Source organism: Xiphophorus couchianus, chromosome 24 (genome assembly GCF_001444195.1).
Source record: "Xiphophorus couchianus chromosome 24, X_couchianus-1.0, whole genome shotgun sequence".
NCBI lineage: Eukaryota > Metazoa > Chordata > Actinopteri > Cyprinodontiformes > Poeciliidae > Xiphophorus > Xiphophorus couchianus.
Genome location: NC_040251.1, coordinates 20,023,614 through 20,048,127, shown reverse-complemented (window position 1 = coordinate 20,048,127; position 24,514 = coordinate 20,023,614). Strand labels below are relative to the sequence as shown.

At 46.0% G+C, this 24,514-nt stretch overlaps 4 protein-coding genes across 6 annotated transcripts; 2 read left to right on the top strand and 2 right to left on the bottom strand.

Annotated features, from left to right (window-relative positions):
• Positions 1-429: 429 nt before the first annotated feature.
• mepceb (methylphosphate capping enzyme b) lies at positions 430-5,279 on the top strand. The gene is made up of 8 exons (XM_028010639.1): positions 430-826; positions 1,621-1,962; positions 2,493-2,737; positions 2,820-3,042; positions 3,138-3,624; positions 3,765-3,971; positions 4,042-4,150; positions 5,029-5,279. The coding sequence occupies exons 2-8, from the start codon at positions 1,649-1,651 to the stop codon at positions 5,079-5,081; spliced, it is 1,638 nt and encodes a 545-aa protein (XP_027866440.1). The 5' UTR covers positions 430-826; positions 1,621-1,648; the 3' UTR covers positions 5,082-5,279.
• A 1,530-nt stretch (positions 5,280-6,809) lies between these two features.
• Positions 6,810-8,815, bottom strand: LOC114140617 (uncharacterized). Of its 2 annotated transcripts, XM_028010724.1 has the most exons (7): positions 8,528-8,815; positions 8,393-8,455; positions 7,859-7,960; positions 7,654-7,695; positions 7,526-7,552; positions 7,363-7,431; positions 6,810-7,190 (listed from the first exon to the last, which is right to left on the bottom strand). In XM_028010724.1, the coding sequence occupies exons 1-7, from the start codon at positions 8,798-8,800 to the stop codon at positions 6,936-6,938; spliced, it is 831 nt and encodes a 276-aa protein (XP_027866525.1). In that variant the 5' UTR covers positions 8,801-8,815; the 3' UTR covers positions 6,810-6,935. The 2 variants fall into 2 exon arrangements, with proteins under 2 accessions (XP_027866525.1, XP_027866526.1); XM_028010725.1 differs by lacking the exon at positions 7,363-7,431.
• Positions 8,816-16,305: 7,490 nt separating this feature from the next.
• On the bottom strand, positions 16,306-21,642 carry trappc1 (trafficking protein particle complex subunit 1). Of its 2 annotated transcripts, XM_028010783.1 has the most exons (5): positions 21,509-21,642; positions 21,032-21,130; positions 20,862-20,932; positions 20,645-20,783; positions 16,560-16,688 (listed from the first exon to the last, which is right to left on the bottom strand). In XM_028010783.1, exons 2-5 carry the CDS (start codon positions 21,128-21,130, stop codon positions 16,560-16,562), a joined length of 438 nt encoding a protein of 145 aa, XP_027866584.1. In that variant the 5' UTR covers positions 21,509-21,642. The 2 variants fall into 2 exon arrangements, with proteins under 2 accessions (XP_027866583.1, XP_027866584.1); XM_028010782.1 differs by lacking the exon at positions 21,509-21,642 and having other exon boundaries at positions 16,306-16,688.
• A 78-nt stretch (positions 21,643-21,720) lies between these two features.
• Positions 21,721-23,800, top strand: psmb6 (proteasome 20S subunit beta 6). The gene is made up of 7 exons (XM_028010748.1): positions 21,721-21,873; positions 22,494-22,561; positions 22,868-22,933; positions 23,017-23,082; positions 23,184-23,313; positions 23,407-23,551; positions 23,617-23,800. The coding sequence occupies exons 1-7, from the start codon at positions 21,775-21,777 to the stop codon at positions 23,742-23,744; spliced, it is 702 nt and encodes a 233-aa protein (XP_027866549.1). The 5' UTR covers positions 21,721-21,774; the 3' UTR covers positions 23,745-23,800.
• The last annotated feature ends 714 nt before the right edge of the window (positions 23,801-24,514 follow it).

Here is a 24,514-nt window from a genome sequence, read left to right as displayed (position 1 = left end):
ACCACTTCCGCTCTCTTTGCCCTCAGCGTTGTCTGTCAGGCTGATTACTTCTGCTTTCACTCACCTAATTTCTTTCATCATTGCTGGTAAAGAATCAGCTACAACCGCCTGTTGAATATACCTTTCATCTGAATTTAATGTGTAAGTTTGGAAGTTTATTTGTTGGAGCATAAAGTTTGTGCAGCCCGTCAGTCCAGACTCGGTTAATTACAGATATCCAGAGTTTAAAATACGATTTTTCAAGATATTAAATCCAAACAGTTTACAATAAAATTTCAGTAAACCTAACTGCTAATGTTTTAACTTTGTAGTGATTAAAATCTTCGGGTTAAACTATAATGTTTTACCGTTGAAGTTTTAATCAGGCACAGAGTAAGACACCTTATTTTACGGCCCAATCTCCCGCCCTCGGAAGCTGTTGATCCTGATTGGTCAGAATGGTGAGAGGCGGGACTAAGACTCTGGCCTGTAAACCCACAGGCTCCGTTATCCCTCAGATAAAGCAGCTAGCATTATCTCGGTGTTTTGGTGAAATTCCTTCAGTTTATATGACGTCACGGCACACGGACACGCACGCGGACACGCGCAGAGCTGTGCGGGCTTCTATTTTCGGTCAGACCTGAGGAGTTTAAGGGATTTTTAGTGAAGGGGCGTGTGTTAGCCACAGGAGGCTAGCTTCAGCTAAGTGTTTGTATCCACTGGGCTCATTAGTTATTCATGAGGGCGCATTGCTATTGGTGGAAGGACAGGAGGGGGCGGGGATTGTTTTAGAGGCGAAAGCTGTTTGGATCCATTTCCATAAACTAGAGGAAGAGGAGGAGACACGGTGAGTTTGATCATCATCTTCCTCAGGCAGGTCTGCCGAGGTTCTGTCTCAGTTCGGTCCAGCTGTAGTAACCGGGTCTGAGGTTCAGGAGGTTCTGGAGCTGGTTCCAGATCTAATTAACTTTGATAATAACTCCTGTTTTCCCGTCAGGAGATCTGCTAGCTTCTCCATCTGCAGTCAGATTCAGATCATTAAAACACGGAGAGTTTAATTATTATATTTATTCCATATTAATGTGAGGCTCATGAATTTAACATTATTTTAGACAAACTCATCCACAGCATAGAGAGAGACGCAGGTAAATGTTACCTGGAGAGGTCAGAGGTCACTCCTGCAGCTCAGGAATGGAGAAGGGTCAGTGGAGGGCATGAAAACTACAGAGAGACTTATGACTAGATGAATTAATTATTATTTAAATATTTAGAAGAATATCATCATTAATGTTATATGAGATTCCAGAATAATATCTCAGTATTAAAATCTAAACAATTTTTGCCTGGCATCTGATATTTCCTGATATAGTTCAGGCAGCCTTCATGTTTAACTTCCTCAGAGGATTTAATGTGTTTATTGGTTTAACTCATTATTATTTTGATAATCAATAACTTTAAATGAACTCATTAAAATCATCTGTTTCTGGTTTTTCATAATGAATCTCAGCGTTTCGACTCATCCTGGGGTCAAAGGGCTCCATAAACTCAGTAGTTATCGCTATGGCAACCACACATGGCCCAGCTGTTTGTTTGCTTGTCTCTGATTGGTTGTGCCTCTGACTCCGCCCCCTCTATCTGCAGATCTCTGATTGGCTGAGCCCTCATCAGGATGTCTCAGGAAAAATACCCTGTCAGACTAAGCCCCGCCTTCCCCGCTCCTGTCAGCCTATCAGAGCAGCTGGATAAGCCCCGCCCTCCCATCAATCCTAAAAATGGCCACCTGCCCCCCCCTCCTCCTCCTGCAGCCAATCAGAGGATCAGGAAGAGGCGGTTCTCCGTGGGCTTTAAAGGAGTGGCCAAACGCCGTCGCCGTGCCAACAGTGAGAGCCAGGCGGAGCCGGTGCTGCCGAGTCACTTCCTGTTGGGGGGGAACATCTTCGACCCGCTGAACCTGAACTCCCTGCTGGACGAGGAGGTCAACAGGTGGGGGAGGGGCAGAGGGGGATTTCAGGAAGCGATGGAGAACCAGGGTCTAGTCAAAGTCCAGAGGATGAGAATGTGTACAAGGTTCTAACTCTGAGTCACTGTTAGCCTAGCCTAGCTTAAATTAGCTTAGCCTAGCTTAGCATAACAGGGCTAAGCCAACAGACTGATATTTCCATTGGCTGTCTGAGCAAAGGTCAAAGGTTAACAAGCTGAACTTTGATCTGAAGGCAGCTGATCATCTGGACCAGAACCTGGGTCTCTGGGTCCATCAGTAGAACTCATCCAGGCTCCCTGACCGGGTCAACCAGAACCGGCCCAGTGGAACCACTGAAGAGCTGCTGGACGGGTTCTGGTTGGTTCTGATCCTCTGGGTTCCACCAGAGAATCCCAACGGTTCTGAGTTCAGGTTCTGGAAGGACGAGATGCGTTCAGGAGCATCAAGGAAAGATCAGTTGCTGGTTCAGGGTCCTGATGTCTCGCTGTGGACAACAGGATGCTCAGCGTTGTCCCTCCCTCCCTCCCCTCAGGGCGACCAATCAGGAGACGCCGCGCTGCTCCCCCCTGCCGTCCCGCAGCAGAGACGCCGTGGAGATCCTGGTCCCCCGGGACGTCACCGACCCCCTGAACCTGAGGGGGGAGGACGGGGACGCCGCCACCGTCCTGCTGTCCCCCCTAAAGTCCCGGAGGAGACACCGCTACCGACAGCATGGGGGAGGAGGGGAGAAGGAGGAGACGCCGGCCAGGCTGTTCCTGCCCTCAGCAGGACCCTCAGGTAACACCTGCTGCAGTTCCTCTGGCCTCCATTGGGGGCGCTGTCCTCTGGTTCGTTGTCCTCCACCGTGTCTCTCTTCCAGTTCCTGCGTCTCCTCTGTCCTGTGAGCTCAACACCTCCATCACCTGCCGGGACGACTTGGCTCCGCCCCCCATCCTGCCACGCAGACACACCCACCCCCCTCCTGGGAGCCGCCGCCGCCGCACCGCCTCCACCAGGTCGGCTGACGGAGGCGTTACCGTGGAAACCACAAAGCTGGCAGCCAAGTTCCAGACGCCACTGGTGGGAGGGGCTAAAGCCAGCAGGTGGGTGAAGAGCTGCATTCTGATTGGACAGTTTGCACAGAGCTGTGTTCTGATTGGTCCGTGGGGTCATGTGACCTCACTGTCTCCCCCTGCAGGTGTGGAGGACCTGGTCTTGGCTCCGTCCCCACATCAGAGAGGAAGAAGGCCCTGCAGCGCTACCGGCACGGGAACCGCTGCCGTTACTATGGCTACTACGGTTTCTACGGCGACAGCCACGAGGGGCGGGTGGGGGCGGAGCCTGACCCGCGGCTCCGCCTCCTGGAAGCCGATTGGTTCAGAGACCGGACGGTTCTGGATGTGGGCTGCGGCGCCGGTCACATGACGCTGGCCATCGCCAGGAGCTTTAACCCCGCCCACATCCTGGGGGTGGAGCTAGACGAGCGGCTGGTCCACGCCGCCAGGCAGAATGTTCGTCACTTCCTGTCACATGACCTGGTGGCGGCACACAGACAGGAAGTGATGCGGGCGCCGCCTCCCCTCCCCGTGTCCTTCAGGGTCAGTCGGGGTCCTCTCTCAGCTCCGCCCCTTCTGCCGCCATCATCATCCTCCTCCAGGTTCCCCGACAACGTCACCTTCATCCAGGTGAGTCTGTAGGTGTCCTCCGTACTGCCTGATGGAAAATACAGCAACAAACATGATTATTGATCGTTTACCTGTAGAGCAATTTGGCCTCACCTCTACTCAGTACGTCTCCATGGTAACCTGTCTGACTCTGCCCACAGGGCAACTACGTGTGTGAGGGGGAGGTGTGGCCTGGGAGGGGCCATTATGACATCATTGTGGCTCTGGGCGTCACCAAGTGGGTGCAGCTGCAGTCAGGTGACCGGGGCGTGGTCCGGCTGTTCAGACGGGCCTATCAGAGCCTGTCGCCGGGCGGAACGCTGATCCTGGAGCCGCAGCCCTGGAGCGGCTACGGCCGCAGCAAGAGGGTGAGGAGGGGATGGGGGCACCAGGTCAGAACCAGAGATCTGGTTCTGACCTGGTACTGTTTTATCCCAGGACTCGACGCTACGTCACTTCAGAACCCTGAGGCTCCGACCAGAACTATTCACCTTCCTGCTCACCAACACCATCGGCTTCACCTCCTACAGACCGCTCACACACACAGGTAACACACACACACACACACACAGGTGGCAGCTAGCATGCTAGCTCCCCTGCAGTTTGTACAGGTTGATGATCATCATTCTAGTTGATAATAATTCATTATATAACATGAATGTCTCTGCATTCCCTCCATGGTTCCTCCTCACTGCGGCTACGTTAGCATTAGCGTTAGCATAGCAGGCCTGGAGGCTCGCGTACAATTTCTGTCTGAAATCTGGTTTTGTCTCTGGTCCATCATGATAATAAATGACTGCAGTCAGACGCCGTGTGAACGGATTCTGACCAAAGCAACCAAAGAAGAAGAATATAGCCGTCCCCCAACAGCTCTGTGTTTACGGCAGTAAAATGGCCGCGACAGCGCGATCAGCAGGAAGCTGATACAGAAAGCTAACAGCAGCGGCCTTTAGTGCAGCCGCAGCTTCTGACCCGGTTCTGTTTGGATGTTTGACCAGGAGTGGTCGGTTGGGATGCGATTCGTTCACTGACTGTTTTCATCACTTCATTAGTTTCATACGTTGATTTAACGTCGTCTTCTTCTGCTGCTGAATTCTGATGCATGATGGATAAAATGTGACGTTCTCACTGTAACGCATTGAGAAATATCGGATCTGGAAGAGGAACAGGTCGGATTTATTGTTGAATAGATCGGAATCGGACGATCTGCGGAGGAAAAGTTGTATTTGGTTCAGATTCTCCTGCTGTGAACGTTAAACACTTCCTGTCAGACCAGCAGCAACTGTATGTAAACTAATGACCCGTCATTACCCAGCATGCAGTCAGGGTGAATATTATGACATCACAGCGTCTCACTGAACCCTGATGATAAACCACCTCTGATTGGTCCAGCTGCTCATGTGACCTCAACTGTTTCTGACCCAGGTAACCAGAGACCCATCTACCTGTTCCACAAGGGCTCCACCCACAGGAAGTGACATCACTGATTGATCTGCTTGGACTGCAGTGCCTCAGGAGGAAGTGATGTCATCTCTGCAGGGGGTCAGACTGAACTGAGCATGCTCCGTGGGACCTCACTCTGATTGGACATTAACAGCAGACAGAAAGTGACTGAACTTTTCAAAATAAAACCTGATTCTTCTAGGTCTTTTTCATAATAAAGTGAGCTGAGCTGCTGCTGTGTTGGTTCTGGTTCTGATCCGGTAGTTTGGGTCACACATTAAAACAAACCAGGAGGTAAAATATTTCCGACCCGGTTCAGTGGTTCTGAGTGAGTCGTGCTGGGTCCAGATGAAAACATGAATACTGGCCCTGCAGGAGGAAATGAGGAGTCCATGGCGCCCCCTGGTGTCCCACTAGGAGGCGGAGTTCTCTACCGACCAATCAGAGGGAGCCGTCCTGATCACATGACCTGCTGCCTCCGTCAGCGCCCCCTGGTGTCCCACCAGAGGACCTCCTGTGGTGTCCATGTGAACAGAACCCGGCCAGGATCAGAACCTCCATGATGCAGGAGAACCGAGTCAGAAACATAGAGACTGATCAGATCAGTTACTATGGTTACTGGACTCACCACCGGCCAATCAGAGCCTGCGGTGTGAGACGAGGATGTCCTTAAAGACAACGAGGACGTCTGCTGGAGACACCAGCAGGTCAGACGGTCAGCAGCAGGATGGACAGAAGACAGAACACTAACCAGGACCAGGTGTGTCCTCAGCTAGCAGCATGTAGCTCACAGCATATGGCTAACGGCATGTGGCTAGCAGCATGTGGCTAACAACATGTAACTAACAAGGTGTGGCTAACAACATGTAGCCAACAGCATATAGCTAAAAACACATGGCTAACGGGATGTGGCTAACAGCTTGTGGCTAACAACATGTAACTAACAAGGTGTGGCTAACAACATGTAGCCAACAGCATATAGCTAAAAACACATGGCTAACGGGATGTGGCTAACAGCTTGTGGCTAACAGCATGTAGCTAACAGCTCTTTGAGTCACTGAGGGACAATCTCCCAGAACAACATTCATTATTAATCTGAGTTAATCTACAGAAACTCTTTAATTTCCGTTTGGATCAATAAATTATTCTGGAACCGATTCTATTCGATTGGACGTTATTGGGTCTGCAGCCTGATCAGAACCGATCGGCTGCAGCCCGACTCTTCAGTCCTCTGGTGGAGACAGAGCAGGTTCTCCTCTGGGTCGGCCCAGTTCTGAAGCGGTTCTGATCCGGTCGTTGCTGGGAGCTGGTTCTGACCCGAAGCAGAGAGCAGACTTTACATCCAGCACCAGAGCCTCGCCCTCCAAACAGAACTGGAGGACAGAGATGGAACCGGGTCCACCGGGTCGGATCCTGGTTCGGACGTTCTGGACTCCAGAGGTTCTGATCCATTGAGTTGAACCTGGACTCCTGGTTCTGAGTCTGATCCGTTCTACCAGACCACACAGAGACAACAGAACCAGTCTGGTTCTGGTTCTGGTCGGGATGCTGATCTCTCATTCAGAGCCCAGATGGTTTCCTGACACCGACCCAAACTTCAGGAACCAGAGCAGAACCTGGTGACCCGACATTTTGGACCAAGTTCTGGTCAGAACCGGTCCGGTTCAGCAGACCAGAACCATGGAGTCAGTTCCGCTCTGCTCCACATGGGGGTGCTGTGTGTGACCTCTGACCTCTTTATGCAGATAAAACAGGAACTCTGATGGATGTAAATATTTTTATTAAATCATCAGATTATTGATTATTGATCATCTAATGAGCTTCAGTAATAGCAGCTCAATCAGCTACATGGTTACTATAAAGGTGAACAGCAGGGGGCGTGGTCTCTGCTACAGCGCCAGCTCTAGCCCCGTCTCATCACCATGGAAACCAGGAAGGTGAAAGGTCGTTCCATCTGAACCCTCCAGGCTGTCGTCTGTCAGAGGATGAAGGTCATTCTTCTCCTCTTCCTCGGCTTCGCTGGCGTCTCCACCTGCTGATCGCAGCGTAGCTCCGCCCACACTGTCCAAGGACACGCCCCTTTCTATGACGTCCCCGCCCACTTCCTGGCTGTTCAGGAGGTGGAGCGAGGTCTGGAGCAACACCTGGGGGAGACAGGAAGGTGGGTGGGGTTAGAGGTGGGTGGAGGGTGGGCGGGGCTTAGAGGAAGGAGTCATGCAGGGTTAAAGGTCGAGTTGCAGTTGGAGAGCAGAAATCGTCAGAAAGCTGCGTTCTGATTGGCTGATAAGCTGAGTGAAGCCATGTTGATGATGTCACCTGATCTCGTCCTCCATCTGTCAGACTGGTGGTGCTGGTGATACTGGGAGGCAGCAGCAGCTCTGAGCTCTGACACACACTCACACACACACACACACACACACACACAGCCGGGTCAGCTGACCTTTCTACAGGAAGTGATCTCTAAGTAAAGACGCCTCACCTCCTCAGAGTCCATCTGCTCCACCGCCTGCAGGAAGTGACATCATCAGATCAGACAGACATGATGTCACTGAACAAGAGATTTATAACCTCAGAGTGTGTGTGTATCTGTGTGTGTGTGTGTGTTACCGTGTCCTCCTCCTCCTGTCTTTCCTTCAGCAGTTGAAACGTCTGTGAAAACATTTGACATTAATTTACTGCTAGTAGTGAAGCATCTCTCTCATCGTAGATCTTGGATCCTCTTCCTGTTGCTATGGTCATGTAGACCTGCTGCTGAGCATTATGGGTAATGTAGTTACATGTGGGGTAACTCAGGACTGGTTCTGGTTCTTACCATGGACCTCTGGCTGGACTCTGAGGAGTCTGAGGATGAAGAGGAGGAGGATGAAGAGGAGGACGATGTCCTCTGTGGCGGGTCCGACGGGGCGGCGGTGACCTGCAGACAGAACCCAGCAGCACCGTGACCGATCATCTGGTTCTGGTTCTGGTTCTTTTGACTCTGCTGGACTTCAGGGGACATGAAGACACCGACAGAGACCGGTTCTGAACCAAGGTGGACCGGTTCCCCTGGTTACCAGGGTAGAACCAAACCGGTGGTTCTGACTCTAAATGTTTAATCAATTTAATCTGTAGAACATGTGGAGATGGACCATCGGAACCACCAGAACCACAGTGGAACCTGTCAGTCTGACAGGTCCGTCCACTCTAAGGTCCGTTTGTCTAAGGTTCTGGTCACTCTAAGGTCCGGTTCTCTCCTCACATAGTCCTGAAGCCTTTCGGTCCAGTTGGATTCTTCTGGGTCTTAAAGCTCCAGCTCTGGACCAGAACCAGAGTCCAGTTCCCATCAGAACCGTCTGTAAAGCCTTACCGCAGTTTGGGCCACTTGCTGCTGCAGAACCATCAGAACCAGGTCTCCATTTTTCCCAGGAAGCTGTTCAAAGACAAACACGGGTCAGTGATCCGGATTGGTTCTGATAGAACCCGTCATCAGGTCCAGTCTTACAGGAGCAGCCTGGTTCTGATCCAGCAGGCTGAGGAGGATCAAACACGTCCACATCCTGGTCCGATCCGGCAGCAGCTGCTCCGAGCCGAGGGACGGGTCCGGGTTCTGGCTCTGTCCTGACTGGGTCTGCTGGTTCTGGTCTCTTATTGTGCTGAACAGGAAGTGGGTGGTGGTCATGTGACCCGCGGTTCCGCCCCCCTCCTCCAGGCCATCGACCTCAACGACAGGCTGATTTACGGCCCGGTTCTGGTTCTGGTTCTGGTGTTGCTTCATGTCTGAGGGGAACCGCAGGAAGCTCTGTCATCAGAACATTCCTGGAATAACTCCAGAACCGCCTTCATTCCGGGTCAGAACTTTGTCCTCCACCCACATAGCAGGTCGACCCGGTCTGGTCCGGTTCTGGAAAAACCTCTGGTACTGCAAACTGGATGTCAACCAGACTGGGACCAGACTGGTAATGATGGTTCACCTGAGGCAGGACACACCTGGACCGGACCGGACCAGAAACAGAAGTTAAGTCCAGTTATTGTTGCTGAAAAACTTTGTTTCCAGTAACTTGTCACTGGGTGGCTGAGGGACGCCACTGGGACAAAACCAGTCAATGTCAACCACGTCTGATCTTTAATTTCAAAATAAAAGCATGGCAACTTAAGGGGAAAATAGTCTTATTTTAATAGGCTTTTATTTTGAAATTAAACAGCGATGTGGACGACATTTCCTGGTTTCCTCCACCCAGAAGTGACTGGAAGTTTTTCAGTGTTGCTTAATGTCCCCAATTATTTCTGATACTTTATTTACTTTTGCAACTCCAAAAATACAAAGTCTAAACATGAAGCCTCTGGAAATCTACTGGCAGTAGATCAAACATGAACCGGATGTGAGCTTTTACTCTGAAAGGAGCTCGTACATTAGGGTGCCGTAATGTCTTGTGCCGTGGGGCACGTAAAAATCGAGTGCGGGCTTTACTGTCATTTTCAAAGAGGCGGAATGACGGATAACTTTACCGCAAAGCTATCTGTGGATAGAACCGATAACTTTACCGCAAAGCTATCTGAGGATAGAACCGATAACTTTACCGCAAAGCTATCTGAGGATAGAACCGATAACTTTACCGCAAAGCTATCTGAGGATAGAACCGATAACTTTACCGCAAAGCTATCTGAGGATAGAACCGATAACTTTACCGCAAAGCTATCTGAGGATAGAACCGATAACTTTACCGCAAAGCTATCTGTGGATAGAACCGATAACTTTACCGCAAAGCTATCTGAGGATAGAACCGATAACTTTACCGCAAAGCTATCTGAGGATAGAACCGATAACTTTACCGCAAAGCTATCTGAGGATAGAACCGATAACTTTACCACAAAGCTATCTGAGGATAGAACCGATAACTTTACCGCAAAGCTATCTGAGGATAGAACCGATAACTTTACCGCAAAGCTATCTGAGGATAGAACCGATAACTTTACCACAAAGCTATCTGAGGATAGAACCGATAACTTTACCACAAAGCTATCTGAGGATAGAACCGATAACTTTACCGCAAAGCTATCTGTGGATAGAACCGATAACTTTACCGCAAAGCTATCTGTGGATAGAACCGATAACTTTACCGCAAAGCTATCTGTGGATAGAACCGATAACTTTACCGCAAAGCTATCTGAGGATAGAACCGATAACTTTACCGCAAAGCTATCTGTGGATAGAACCGATAACTTTACCGCAAAGCTATCTGAGGATAGAACCGATAACTTTACCGCAAAGCTATCTGTGGATAGAACCGATAACTTTACCGCAAAGCTATCTGAGGATAGAACCGATAACTTTACCGCAAAGCTATCTGTGGATAGAACCGATAACTTTACCGCAAAGCTATCTGTGGATAGAACCGATAACTTTACCGCAGTTTTACACTGGAGATGGAAACAGATTCTTCAATATAAATGTTGTGTTTGAAATTAGAATGTTGTCATAAAGAATCATAGCAGGCAGTGAAGTGCAGAGCCTCACCTGTTATCATGGAAAATAATATATAATGATAAAATCATTTATATTGCTATTTTTACCCTGTGGTTTGTACTATAAAGGACCTATTTTTCATTCAGCTGAACTAATTCTGATTATTTTATTCTTCAAAATCTGAATTTTTGCATTTTGCCATTCAAACACTCAGCAGGTGAAGCAGCAGCAGCAGCTGAGCCTCACCTGGACTGATTAACCTCTCACTAACTGCACTGGCTGATATTCTATGAGAGAATGTTCCTCCTGTCTGAATGTCGCCAATAAAATGGTTAAAAACGTTTAATGTATGAACTGATTTTCCATAATTTAGCTAATATAACATAACGTTCAGTGTTTGTTGTCACCAGATTGGAGGTGAGGCAGGCAGGCAGTTCTCTGGCCTCATGGCAGGGGGCGCTCATGATCCCAGACACTGAGACTCCACAGAGTAAGAGACAGTTTGTTTTTTTCTTTTTTTTATTGAATATATAAGAATAACAATAACAATCTCAAACAACACGTCAATAACAGACATTACAAAAAAATAATATCACAACTACTGCTGTTTACAAAACCAATTAGATGCAAGGCTAGAACAAAGTATTAAAATAATGAAAAAATAAAAATAGATCAAATAAAAAAAATATATAATAAAATAAAATAACTTAATCAGAGGGGACTACTAACTGAAATTCTTCCATTAACTGACTGAATGAGGACATTAGGGAAACTATATAAAACTTTCTTATAAATTGTTAGTGAACAATCAGCTCCAAACTTCCTGTTAAATTCCTCCAAACTCAGAATTTCACCATTTCCATCCAGTAAATGAATAATTGACCAGATTTGTTTATTCCACCAATCTTCTAGAAACATAGATCTTCTACACATAGAATGGCTCTGTTGTTCCACAGTGGAACATTATGAGGACTGAAGTTGTTTAAACATTAATTTCCACTGTAACAAAACCTGTTGATGGAAATTAAAGAGTTATAGGGAGTTTTGATAATTCAAAATCACATTTCAATAACAGCTCAATACCTCCAACTTTTTGAAATACAAACGACGGTTTAACAAACCAAATAAAATCACCGTTTTTTAAAAAGGACTGAAGCCATCTAATTTTTAAAGTACCATTCATAATTTCTAAATCGATTGCCTTGATGCCACCTTCCTCAAAATGTTTTAGCAAATCACTTTTTCTGATGTAATGGTGCTTGTTTTTCCAAATAAAGTTAAAATTAATTCTGTTAATCTGTTTTATGATATTTGGAGGGACGGCTAAGGAACATGCAGGAAACGTCAGCCTGGATAAGGATTCAGTTTTTGTTCATAAAGTTCTACCAAACAACATCAAGTCTCTTTGAAGCCAAATATTTAAAGTTTTGCCACATTTATCAATGTTGTCTTGTAAATCTTTTCTAACACTGGTAGCTCTACACTTAGTAATCTACATGCCTAAGGATTTAACTTCATTTTTAACTGGAATATTGAAAATTGAAGAATCAGAACAGTTATGGATACTCATAATTTCACATTTATTTACATTTAGCTGCAGCCCTGAGAGAACAACTTTATTTCCTTTAGAGCTAAAGGAATTTGTTCTTTGTTTTTTAGGAAGAGGGTTGTATCATCTGCAAATTGGCTAATGATTATTTTTTGGTTATTTATTTCCAGACCTTCAATATTAGAGTTTTTAATTGTTATTGCTGGTAGTTCTGTGACTAAAATAAATAAGAGAGGCGAGATACTGCAGCCTGGTCTGATTCCCCTTTCTACTTTGAATCTGGGGCATGAGCCCTGTGACAAAGACACACAGCTTAATATTAATATATAATAATATATATAAGTGTTGATATTGGTGTTTAACATGGTAATCATATTAAGAAAACTATTTCCAAAACCAAAATGTCTCAACGTGTTAACAATAAATTGATAAATTGATTTGTGTAAATCTAAAAACAACATAAAACCATCATCTTTTATTAATGACTATAATCAATAAGGTCCAGAACCAGGCGGATGTTGTTATGGATGGATCTGCCTTTCAGAAAACCGGATTGGGTTTGACTAATTATTTTAGGTAAACCAGTTTTTAACCTTTAGTTAAGATCTTGTAATCAGTGTTCAACAGCGTGATAGGTCTTAAATTATTTAAATTTTTCTTATCTTTACCAGGTTTTGGGATTAATTTAATTACGCCTTGTTTCATAGTTTCCATGAGTTCCTTCCTACTAACACATTCTTCTACAGCCTGAAACAACAAAAGTTTTAAATCCTCCCAGAAATGTTTCTAAAGATTAGCTGTGAGGCCGTCTGGCGGTCAGAAGCCATATTTTTTATAGAAATGTCAAATTCAGAGATTCTTGGCTCTTCATCACAAATTTCTTTGAAGTTTTCATCAATAACTGGAACCAGATTATTTATTTTATCAAAAAAGGATGAAGTAATTTGTTCTGTATGTGAAGATTTATAAAGATTACTATAGAACTTAAATACTTCTTCTGTTATTCTCTTATTCTCAGAACATTCCACTTCATCAATTATAAGACTATTAATAATTATATTCCTGTCTATGTTTTTCTAAGTTACAAAAAAAAGCACTATTTTTTTCTCCTTCTTCGATCCACCTTACATAAGCACCTATTTATGTAAATCTCATCTAATTTAGATTGCAATTTATTTATTATTTCTTTATTATTTTCATCAGTCCAACTTAATTTTCTGTAAAGTGACATAAGATCTTTAATCATCATTGTCTCTTCTGCTTTTATTTTTCTATGTAACTCTTGACCAAATTTAATTGAATATTTTCTAATACTATATTTCAAGTATTCCCATTTAAGAATTGGTGTTTCAATAGAATTGTCACTTGATATATTTAGAATAAGTTCCTTAATAAATTGACAAAACTCTAAGTTTGTAAGAAGGTTTGAATTAAATTTCCAGTAATTATTGGGTTTAGAACTTCTATCCAGTTTTTGTAGTTTTAAATTGATAATGCAGTGATCACTTACAGGACAGTTTGCTATCTCTGTTTCTTTAATACACTCTAGGACTGCAGCAGATACCAGCCAATAATCAATACCTGATCTACTATGATCATCAGGTTTGTGCCAGGTGAACTGTTTGACTCCACTGTCTATCGTTCTCCAGACGTCTATTAAATTCGTGTTACTAACAAATTCTTTAAGAATAGGATTTGGAGTTTCTTTGACCAGCAGTGAAGGCCATCAATCCATCGATCCATTAATCCATTAATCCATCGATCCATCGATCCATCGATCCATCCATCGATCCATCGATCCATCGATCCATGGATCCATCGATCCATTGATCCATCAATCCATCGATCCATCGATCCATCGATCCATGGATCCATCGATCCATCGATCCATTGATCCACCGATCCATTGATCCATCGATCCATCGATCCATTGATCCATCGATCCATTGATCCACCGATCCAAACATTCATCTGGAGTTAAAAGTTGAAATCCCCTCCAACTACGATATGATCAGTAGGAAAATTAGCATTAAACTCCACAATAACCCTTGTTATTTGATGTAACAGATTCCTGTTGTATTGATCATTATTATATCCATAAATGTTTAACAAAATTATTGGGACATTATCAACTTCTAAAACACAGGAATGTCCATCCTTATCTGCTTTCTCACTCAAAATCTTACTGGACACCTGAGAAAGCAGATGGCGACTCCAGCAGGTCCATTTGTCCCTGAAGAGAATTTTATCTCCCGTTGCTGCGACCAGAACTTCACGTCAGATGCATCAGAATGAGTTTCCTGTAAAAAGGTGCAGTGTGCTTGTTGTCCTTTACAAAACAAAAAACTGCTTTCCGTTTAAGTGAGTCTTTTAGTCCCCTTGTGTTAAAAGAAACTAAAGAAAAATCGTTTTTTATCTGAAAAGTAGAACAGATGAACACATGAACACATGAACACATGAACACACGGTTTAGCAGAGTGAAAAGGTCCCATTAACAGAACTGTCCTCTACCTTTCCATGTTCATTTCTGCTGCATCTCAGTTCTCAGCTGTAGATGTGTTTGCCTCTGATGAACCCAAACGGGCCCTGAAACCCTGAAACCTGCAGCTTTGCCTTCTTTTCTTGCTTTTTCAGTTTTTGGCCACATAACTTGTCTTGCTTTCCAATCTTCTGGTGTCAAATCTTCAGAGAAGCGAACTCCTTCTTCTTTGCAAACTGGAGAAGTTTTACTTCTCTTCCAGATGTCGTCTCACAAACAGAACAATAATCTGTCTGTCCCTGTTATGCATCTTTTGACCCACTCTGGACAACATCAACCTCTTCATCCATCTTTGAAGCCAAATCAGGTGCAATTTTTCCCAGAAGCGCCACAACTTCATCTCGGATGTTCTCACCAGACTTTTCCTTCTTTCCTTTATGCTGAGGCTCCACCGTCTTTTATATCTTTCACTGTTCAGGACTCCTTCTTTCAACTTCATGTTCTCTTTGGAGAGTGTATCCACTTGTTTCTCCAATTCTATTATTTTCTTTTTGCAATCGTTTAGCTCCTCTGAGTTGAGCTGAACCGATTTAGCAATAGCCGCTAGCATAGCACTGTGCTGCTTCATTTACATGCCAACTTCTTCCATGCGGTCATTTACTTTCTGTCCTAAGGAACTTATAGCTCTTAAAATAGCCTCAGTGTTCATTTGATCCTGGGACGAACCTTTGGTTCTTTTTTCCATGTGTGTGTTTTTTTCCGGAGTACTGGTCGGGGTTCTGGTCGGGGTTCTGGCTTCCCTGTCCCGTTTGCCAGCTGCAGCTGATTCCATTGGCCCAGAATAGTCGTGATCACTTTTAGAATGCGAAGTCTTGACTGCAGGTGGCAGAAACTTATTGCTTTTCTTCATACTTCAAGCTGAGAACTGATTTTTACAAATATTTACTAGTAGTATCACTTCATAACGTAGTTTAGAGTCGGGACCTCTTAGGGAGCTCAGAGAAACATGACTGCCCTGTCCGCCATCTTCTCGGAACTCCAGAGTAAGAGACAGTAACAGCCGTGGAGCTAGCCGTGGAGCTAGCCGTGGAGCTAGTCGTGGAGCTAGCCGTGGAGCTAGTCGTGGAGCTAGTCGTGGAGTTAGCCGTGGAGCTAGTTGTGGAGCTAGCCGTGGAGCTAGTCATGGAGCTAGCCGTGGAGCTAGCCGTGGAGCTAGTCATGGAGCTAGCCGTGGAGCTAGCCGTGGAGCTAGTCATGGAGCTAGTCGTGGAGCTAGTCATGGAGTTAGCCATGGAGCTAGTTGTGGAGCTAGCCGTGGAGCTAGTCATGGAGCTAGCCATACCGTAAAGTGCAGCGATATATTTATAGTTTTCTCCTCTTACCACAGCGATCACTTATTAATAATCACAAAATAATCATTAAACCTAAAACCGAGTTAATCCAGATCTGACCTTTGACCTGTGACATCATCACCAGCAGCCAGACCAGAACAGTTCTGCTGCAGCGACCCGGTTCCACTGATCCGGACCACCATGATGGATCTGGTTCTTCCACCAGAACCAGGCAGGTTGGTCTGGACCTCATCTCCATCAGAACCAGAACCAAGGAGCAGAACTGCTCCAGATGTTAAAGGTTCTGTTGGGTCAGAACCGCCGATCATCAGGAGACGTTTGGGTTTCAACCAGAACAAAAACTTTAATTGGTTCTGCTCAGCCCATTTGGACTCTGACCCGGTTCAGCTCAGATTGGACCTCTCAGGTTCTGAAGCATCAACAGATAACCAACCGGACCAGTCCAACTTCACTTTATTAAACACAGAACAACTCAATAAATACAGCAAGCCCGACCCGGTTCTGCTGACCCGGTTCTGCTCCATCCAGTGTTCTGGTCCAGATCCAGACTGTTCTGACGTTGGAGCGATTCTGGTTCTGAAGGACAGAGAGAAGTGGGTCAGGAGTCGGGTCAGAACCAGAACCGGTCAGGCGGGCTGTAGTACGGCAGGATGAGAAGCGGTTCAGGAGTCGGGTCAGAACCAGAACCGGTCAGGCGGCGCGTGGGCTGTAGTACGGCAGGGAGCGGATGAAGGAGTCCAGTCTGGTTCCGAACAGCTCGCTGTCCAGAGGCTGGCAGGACGGAACCAGCGGGTTCTTCACCACCAGGTCCACATAGAGCTGCAACATAGACGGGTCGGTCAGAACCTGGAACTGGACCAGAACCAGAACCGTTCTGGACCTGCCATCAGAACTGGACCAGAATTGTTCTGATATCTGCATTGGTCCCAACATAGAAAAACATTTCTAGATCAAGTATCGATGACAGTGTGCTGGTCCATCAGGCTGATCTAGGAGGTCTAGTTCTATGTTTTGTGCCCCGCCACAATAAAAGCCCCAGACCTTCTGAATCAAGTTGTTTTATTTCTATGTTCAAAGCGTATCAGATAAATTTATATCTACGTTTTTTGTGTTTCTATGATGTAAAGATCTTTGAACCTCCCTGATGCTGAAATGTGCTGCACTAATAAACTTGATTGATTGATTATTACAGATATATCCCCTATATTTATGCACTTATCCAAACCACAATGAGACAAATTTAAGTATCTTGAAACATTACATTTTACTTTATTTTGAAAAGCCGATACCCTTGATGCGTTTTCTTTCCTAACAGATGGTGTGGAGGCCTTCACAGCTTTATTGATTATTAGTTTGAAGTTAGCACATGGCTAATTAGCCTGATCACATGACTCAGGCTACATGCTAACAGTTAGCAGTGAAAACATCCACCATGAAGAAACAAAACAAGGCAGGACTGAATTCAGTTCCTCAGGATGAGCTGCTGAACTTTTATTGTTTCAGAAAATGATTATGATCCATATCTTGCTAACGGCTCTACTGACTGAGCAGCGCTGACCAACTGCTTCTAAACACTGTTAAGGAAATATGGATATTGTTGAGTGTTTAATATGGCTAATCTCATGCCATGTGCGTTTAAGAGATAAACATTCCTATTTGGACAAATGTTAAGCAGAGATAAACATTCTCCTGGCAGGGCTGTAACTTAGAGCAGCCACAAAACACTATCCTCTTGAAAGGCTTTAAATTAGCAGGCCATAAATAATATCTTCCCCTGCCTAGAGGTCGGAGGTTGGGGGTTTCCCAGGGGCTCTGAGCTGCAACGAGGGGAGTTTCCAAGTTTCTCTGGGGGGCCGAAACAGGTCTCTGATTGGTTGAACTACGGAACGCCTTTGTTGCATAAATTAAAATACGGAAACACCCCTTTGTATAAGATGAAGTGTAAAGAGAAAGAGAGAGAGTTTTTTTTCCATCCTTTTCTCCACGTGGGCGCCTTTGTCTGTCTGTGTGTTTGTCTTTGTCTGTTGTTATTTTGTGAGAAAATGCATATCTCTGTATCTCTGCAGCTTTGTTGTTCATTGCTTTGTATGGAATTAAACTCTGTGATCTGTGACGTCAACACGCTTTGTTTAGTTTCGTTTTACAGCTGGCCGCTGCTCGCCGAGAAGAACCCGGCTGTGTTAAGGAAGAGACGAGCCAAACGTTTGTTCAAAGTTTTAATAATTCTTCCTCATCAACACCTACAATAAAATAATTATGTCAGGTGAAGGAAAACATCGTCCAACGTGTTATAGTTATTGATTTATGCTTATTTGAGGAAATCATAGCTGAGCATTGATGAGACGTTCAGGAACAATTCGATTCCTCTGAACGGAGGGAAGCAGCTGCTGCTTGTTTTTGATTCTACAGCTCCGTTTACTATTATCTTTATTTAAATCAAAGTTATTTAAATAACAATAGATAAATACAATTGATAGAAATGAGAGGATAATTTTCATATTTTATGTTGCAGAAGAGGATTTTTGTATCTTTGCAACATTTGAACAAATATTAATTTTAAATGTTTAAAGTCAATTTAGCACTATTTATTGGTATTGGCTCAATATCGGCAGATACCTCAAATATTGGATCAATATCAGCCAATACCTCAGATATTGGACCGGTATTGGAAGTGAATGCATCGGTGCATCTATTTAGAACCCAGAGAGACTAAAACCTGATTCTCCTCCAGAACCAGAACCGGGCTGTGAGTGTGTGTGTGTGTAGTCTTGTTTTTCTACAGTGTCAGGACCGTTGTTCCAACAAACACTACACTGTGAGGACCGACTGGTCCTTATGGGGCCCACAACCCGGGACCACGGCCTGTTTTTGGGCTTTGGGTTCTTATGTTTGGAACTGAGTTTATGGTTCATGTCAGGATTAACAGGAAGACATACCTGTGTGTGTGTGTTTGTTTGTGTGTGTCTCCTACGTTACTGTAGATGTGCTGCTGTGTGTGTGTGTGTGTGTCTCCTACATTACTGTAGATGTGCTGCTGTGTGTGTGTGTGTGTCTCCTACATTACTGTAGATGTGCTGCTGTGTGTGTGTGTGTCTCCTACGTTGCTGTAGATGTGCTGCAGCATGTGTGTGTGTGTGTGTCTCCTACGTTACTGTAGATGTGCTGCTGTGTGTGTGTGTCTCCTACATTGCTGTATATGTGCTGCTGTGTGTGTGTGTGTGTGTGTGTCTCCTACGTTGCTGTAGATGTGCTGCTGTGTGTGTGTGTGTGTGTCTCCTACGTTACTGTAGATGTGCTGCTGTGTGTGTGTGTGTGTCTCCTACGTTACTGTAGATGTGCTGCTGTGTGTGTGTGTGTGTGTGTGTCTCCTACATTGCTGTATATGTGCTGCTGTGTGTGTGTGTGTGTGTGTGTGTGTCTCCTACATTACTGTAGATGTGCTGCTGTGTGTGTGTGTGTGTCTCCTACATTACTGTAGATGTGCTGCTGTGTGTGTGTGTGTGTGTGTCTCCTACGTTACTGTAGATGTGCTGCTGTGTGTGTGTGTGTGTGTGTGTGTGTCTCCTACATTGCTGTAGATGTGCTGCTGTGTGTGTGTGTCTCCTACGTTACTGTAGATGTGCTGCTGTGTGTGTGTGTGTGTGTGTGTCTCCTACATTGCTGTATATGTGCTGCTGTGTGTGTGTGTGTGTGTGTGTGTCTCCTACATTACTGTAGATGTGCTGCTGTGTGTGTGTGTGTGTCTCCTACATTACTGTAGATGTGCTGCTGTGTGTGTGTGTGTGTCTCCTACATTACTGTAGATGTGCTGCTGTGTGTGTGTGTGTGTCTCCTACATTACTGTAGATGTGCTGCTGTGTGTGTGTGTGTGTCTCCTACATTACTGTAGATGTGCTGCTGTGTGTGTGTGTCTCCTACATTGCTGTATATGTGCTGCTGTGTGTGTGTGTGTGTGTGTCTCCTACGTTACTGTAGATGTGCTGCTGTGTGTGTGTGTGTGTCTCCTACGTTGCTGTAGATGTGCTGCAGCGTGTGTGTGTGTGTGTGTGTCCTACGTTACTGTAGATGTGCTGCAGCATGTGTGTGTGTGTGTGTGTGTGTCTCCTACATTGCTGTATATGTGCTGCTGTGTGTGTGTGTGTGTGTGTGTCTCCTACATTGCTGTATATGTGCTGCTGTGTGTGTGTGTGTGTGTGTGTGTCTCCTACATTACTGTAGATGTGCTGCTGTGTGTGTGTGTGTGTCTCCTACATTACTGTAGATGTGCTGCTGTGTGTGTGTGTCTCCTACATTGCTGTATATGTGCTGCTGTGTGTGTGTGTGTGTGTGTCTCCTACGTTACTGTAGATGTGCTGCTGTGTGTGTGTGTGTGTCTCCTACGTTGCTGTAGATGTGCTGCAGCGTGTGTGTGTGTGTCTCCTACGTTACTGTAGATGTGCTGCTGTGTGTGTGTGTGTGTCTCCTACATTACTGTAGATGTGCTGCTGTGTGTGTGTGTCTCCTACATTACTGTAGATGTGCTGCTGTGTGTGTGTGTGTGTCTCCTACATTACTGTAGATGTGCTGCTGTGTGTGTGTGTCTCCTACATTGCTGTATATGTGCTGCTGTGTGTGTGTGTGTGTGTGTCTCCTACGTTACTGTAGATGTGCTGCTGTGTGTGTGTGTGTGTCTCCTACGTTGCTGTAGATGTGCTGCAGCGTGTGTGTGTGTGTGTGTGTCCTATGTTACTGTAGATGTGCTGCAGCATGTGTGTGTGTGTGTGTGTGTGTCCTACATTGCTGTAGATGTGCTGCAGCGTCTCCCTGGCGTTGCTCACTGACAGATCCGTGTTCATGACAAACTTCAGGCCGCTGGCCGTCTCGTAGTAATGGAGGCGGTACTTACTGGTCTGGAAGGACAGGAAGCCGTCCTTCCTTGGGATGTGCTAAGGACCGTAGCAGGACAGAAGGACAAACTGGTAACCTGGCAACCAGGCAGCTAATGAAGGATACATGTCCTGAGGAGACATCTTGCTGACGAAAGACCTAATGGAGAACAGCATCCCGTACATCAGCTTGAACTCCTGCAGACACACACACACACACACACACACACAGAGAGAGACTAGTTACTGACTGGTTAATGCTGGTTGCTTATTAAGTTTGTTTCTGTGTGACGTCACCTCATCCTTAGAGATCCCCGCCTGCTTCTTCCGGTTCCATTCATTATAAAACAAGCAGCTCCCATTCCGGTCAAATATGTACAGATTATGAACCGTCATCTGAAGCACAAATTCCCGGACAAACAACAACCAATCAATCAATAATCAATCAATCCTGCTAACAAATATTGACAATAACTCAAGCTATGCCGAATCAGCGATCTGCTTCTCCATGTTTACAGTATTTATTGCAGTAATTTTCTACCGTGTCTTCAAAGTTTTAAATGTTGGAATCAAAATGTAAAGTTTTTTTTTAATGGAGTCTGGTTCACCGCGGCGGTCAGATGGAGTTTAAAAGCCCAAAAAACTAATTAAAGCCCAGAATCCACACTAAACTTACAGACACATACAGTTAGAGAGATCCTGAGATTAGGGGGGGAAAAAAAAGTAAACGTTAAAACAACAACAATCTGACTTTTTGCATCGGGAACTGTTTACCTTCTTTTCCTGTCTCCGTCAGGACCTCACTGCGTAGCTGTTCGCTTACATGCCGGATTTATAGTTACGGGTATTTTTATTTATTTATTTTTAGTGTCTTTAGTTGTGTTTTTAAGCAGACAGTATATTATGGATAGTGAACTGCTTATCGCTGTTTTCACTTCAGAGATTTCCACTTCAGTGCCTGCGTAAAATGAATTAAATTCCGGCGGTATTAACGGACACCTCCTCCTTTACTCAGTGTTGAGCTAAGTAAGAGTAAAAAAATGGCGGCCGCAGCGTCTATGATGCCGATCTTCGGTCATCAGATTTCCTCGAAAAATGACCTGGTTCCGGACTGGAGCAGGGAGGAAGTCAGCACAGGGGTAGGTGCGGGGCTGGCGGGACCAGAGTGGATGCATTCGGGTCGGTTCGGTTCTTGATGGAGTAATTTTAAATCAGAAATGTGTCGGAATGAGACAGCAGATATGCTGCAGCTAGCTGTAGCTAACGTTAGCTCACGCTGGTTGATTAAAGATTAGAAAGTTAAATAAAGTTCAGAACTGATAATTGTTAATAAAGGTCTTTAGGGCCAAAAAACAGTAAATAAAGTTTCGAACCGGTCCGGGAGCAGAACTTCCGTCGGTCTGACCCGCTCAGTGGTTCTTTTATTATGTCGGAGGGATGGCTAATGCTCCTGTTTCTATTGCCGGACAAAACGTTTTTAAATCTAATGTGTCCGATAATGAGCTGGTAAAATGAAAGTGAGTTCAACAGTGACATAAAAACATGCTCTCTGTCCGATAATTGGCGCAGAACTTAGCTGTTGTAAAACGCACCTCAGTGGCAAAAAAAAAGAAGTTGATACTTCTATTATCGGACATCTCCTTTATGCGTCCCTGTGGTTTGATGGGGTGTCCGATAATTAACTGACTCAGTGAAGGCGATCAGAACCAGCTGAGGTCTGCTGAACAGAACCGTTCTGAGCTTATTGTGTGTGTTTCAGACCACCATCATGGCGGTGGAGTACGATGGAGGAGTGGTGATTGGAGCCGACTCCCGGACCACCACAGGGTGAGGACACCTTAGAGCAGGGGTGGGCAATCCTGGTCCTCGAGGGCCGGTCTCCTGCAACTTTTAGATGCATCTCTACTCCAACACACCTGAGTCAAATAATGAGGTCATTAACAGGACTCTGGAGAACTTGACTGCACTTAAGAGGTGATTCAACTATTGGATTCAAGTGTGTTGGACCAGGGAGACATATAAGAGTTGCAGGACACCGGCCCTCGAGGACCAGGATTGCCCACCCCTGCCTTAGAGGTTACCATGGTTACCTGTCCCCAGGTAGACTCACCTGTGTGTCTCTCCCTCTCTCAGAGCTTACATCGCCAACAGAGTGACAGACAAACTGACCCGAATCCACGACAGGATCTACTGCTGCAGGTCGGTCCTGGTGCCGCTGCAGGAGGATAGCCGGGGTTCTGGTTCTGGTTCTGGGTTCTAGTTAGTCTCTCTGTGTGTTTCAGGTCTGGATCGGCTGCAGACACTCAGGCCATCGCTGAGGTTGTTTCCTACCAGCTGGGCTTCCACAGGTACCAGACCGGGTTTGTGAGCGCCATGTGGTTCTGACAGGTGAAGGTCTAACTGTCCCCCTGTCCTCTCTGTCCTCCTGTCCTCTCTGTCCCCCCCACAGTGTGGAGCTGGACGAGCCCCCCCTGGTGGAGACAGCGGCCAACCTGTTCAGAGCCAGCTGCTACCGGTACCGAGAGGAGCTGATGGCTGGGATCCTGGTGGCCGGCTGGGACCGCAGGAAGGGAGGACAGGTGGGATCACAGGGACACCCGGGGTCTCATAGCCCGGCTCTCATCCGGTTTTGACCCAGTCTAACCTGGTTCTGACCCGGTTCTGTCCTCCAGGTGTACTGTGTTCCCATTGGAGGAATGCTGGTCCGTCAGCCCGTGGCGGTGGGCGGCAGCGGCAGCACCTACGTCTACGGCTTCATGGACTCCAACTACAAACCGGGCCTGAACAAGGACCAGTGTCTGGAGCTAACTGCCTCAGGTAAGGCTGTCACAGGGCATGCTGGGAGCTGGAGTCCTCAGGATCTGACATTGTGTGTGTTGCAGCTCTATCTCTGGCCATGGAGAGGGACGGCTCCAGCGGCGGCGTCATCAGGCTGGCCTCCATCTCTGAGGACGGCGTGGAGCGGCGGGTCATTCTGGGAGACCAGCTGCCCCGGTTCTCCACTCACTGAGCGCGCTCACTTCCTCTGTTTGTGTTACAGTTGTTAATAAAGGTTTCAGTCTGTTACTCAGCTGGCTGGGCTCAGTCTGTCCTGATCAATGTTATCATGCTGATGCAGTTCCTTTAGACTCCAGCAGGGGGAGCCAGTCTAACATGATGCAGTTCCTTTAGACTCCAGCAGGGGGAGCCAGCTTCTCATTAATGGACCTGAGGTCCTGTTCCTCCTTCAGTCTAGCGGTTCGTTCTCGGGCGTTAAACTCTTCCAGCCGCTTCTTCATGTGTTTTGGTTGGTTTTGGTGTTTTTGAACCAGCTGAGGTTCCCCACCATTGGACGGTCAGAGGAGGGGGCGGAGCTCCCACCTGCCACCTGTCTCAACTGCTGCTTCTCCTCTCACCTCTTTCACACCTCTGCCAACAAAGAGGGGACATCTGATCCCACTCCATTGTCCCCACAGGAGGAGGAGGACGCTCTTTTGTTCCATGATACTGAAGATGAAGATCTTTTACCTGCTGGGAGGAGATCCTGAGGGAAACAGAACCAGTAGAACCTGTACTAATGATTGGACTCCTGAGAACATCCTGAACTTCAGGATCTGTATTGGCTCATAAAAAAATTCTTATTTTCACTGAAATAAAATAAAAACTAAGAGTATATTAAAGAGAAATCATTCAGAATGATCTGACGTCATTAGGCTGAAAGCCTGACGTTTCCGCCATGTTTTACACTGAAACATGTTATTAATGAACAGATTAAGATAATCGCAGCTCTTCCTCTTTAGT

Excerpts from the sequence above, each read along its gene's own strand:
- trappc1 (XM_028010783.1), bottom strand. The coding sequence starts at position 21,130 with ATGACGGTTCATAATCTGTACATATTTGACCGGAATGGGAGCTGCTTG. Across the intron at positions 20,933-21,031 it reads CGGGGATCTCTAAGGATGAG|GAGTTCAAGCTGATGTACGG; the intron begins GTGACGTCACAC and ends GTGTGTCTGCAG. Across the intron at positions 16,689-20,644 it reads TGCAGCACATCTACAGCAAT|CTCTATGTGGACCTGGTGGT; the intron begins GTAGGACACACA and ends TCTATGTTGCAG.
- mepceb (XM_028010639.1), top strand. The coding sequence starts at position 1,649 with ATGTCTCAGGAAAAATACCCTGTCAGACTAAGCCCCGCCTTCCCCGCT. Across the intron at positions 1,963-2,492 it reads CTGGACGAGGAGGTCAACAG|GGCGACCAATCAGGAGACGC; the intron begins GTGGGGGAGGGG and ends CCCTCCCCTCAG. Across the intron at positions 4,151-5,028 it reads CAGACCGCTCACACACACAG|GTAACCAGAGACCCATCTAC; the intron begins GTAACACACACA and ends TTTCTGACCCAG.
- psmb6 (XM_028010748.1), top strand. The coding sequence starts at position 21,775 with ATGGCGGCCGCAGCGTCTATGATGCCGATCTTCGGTCATCAGATTTCC. Across the intron at positions 22,934-23,016 it reads GACAGGATCTACTGCTGCAG|GTCTGGATCGGCTGCAGACA; the intron begins GTCGGTCCTGGT and ends TGTGTGTTTCAG. Across the intron at positions 23,314-23,406 it reads ACCGCAGGAAGGGAGGACAG|GTGTACTGTGTTCCCATTGG; the intron begins GTGGGATCACAG and ends TCTGTCCTCCAG.
- LOC114140617 (XM_028010724.1), bottom strand. The coding sequence starts at position 8,800 with ATGAAGCAACACCAGAACCAGAACCAGAACCGGGCCGTAAATCAGCCT. Across the intron at positions 7,553-7,653 it reads GACAGGAGGAGGAGGACACG|GCGGTGGAGCAGATGGACTC; the intron begins GTAACACACACA and ends CACTTCCTGCAG. Across the intron at positions 7,432-7,525 it reads AGCAGATGGACTCTGAGGAG|AGCTCAGAGCTGCTGCTGCC; the intron begins GTGAGGCGTCTT and ends AGTGTGTGTCAG.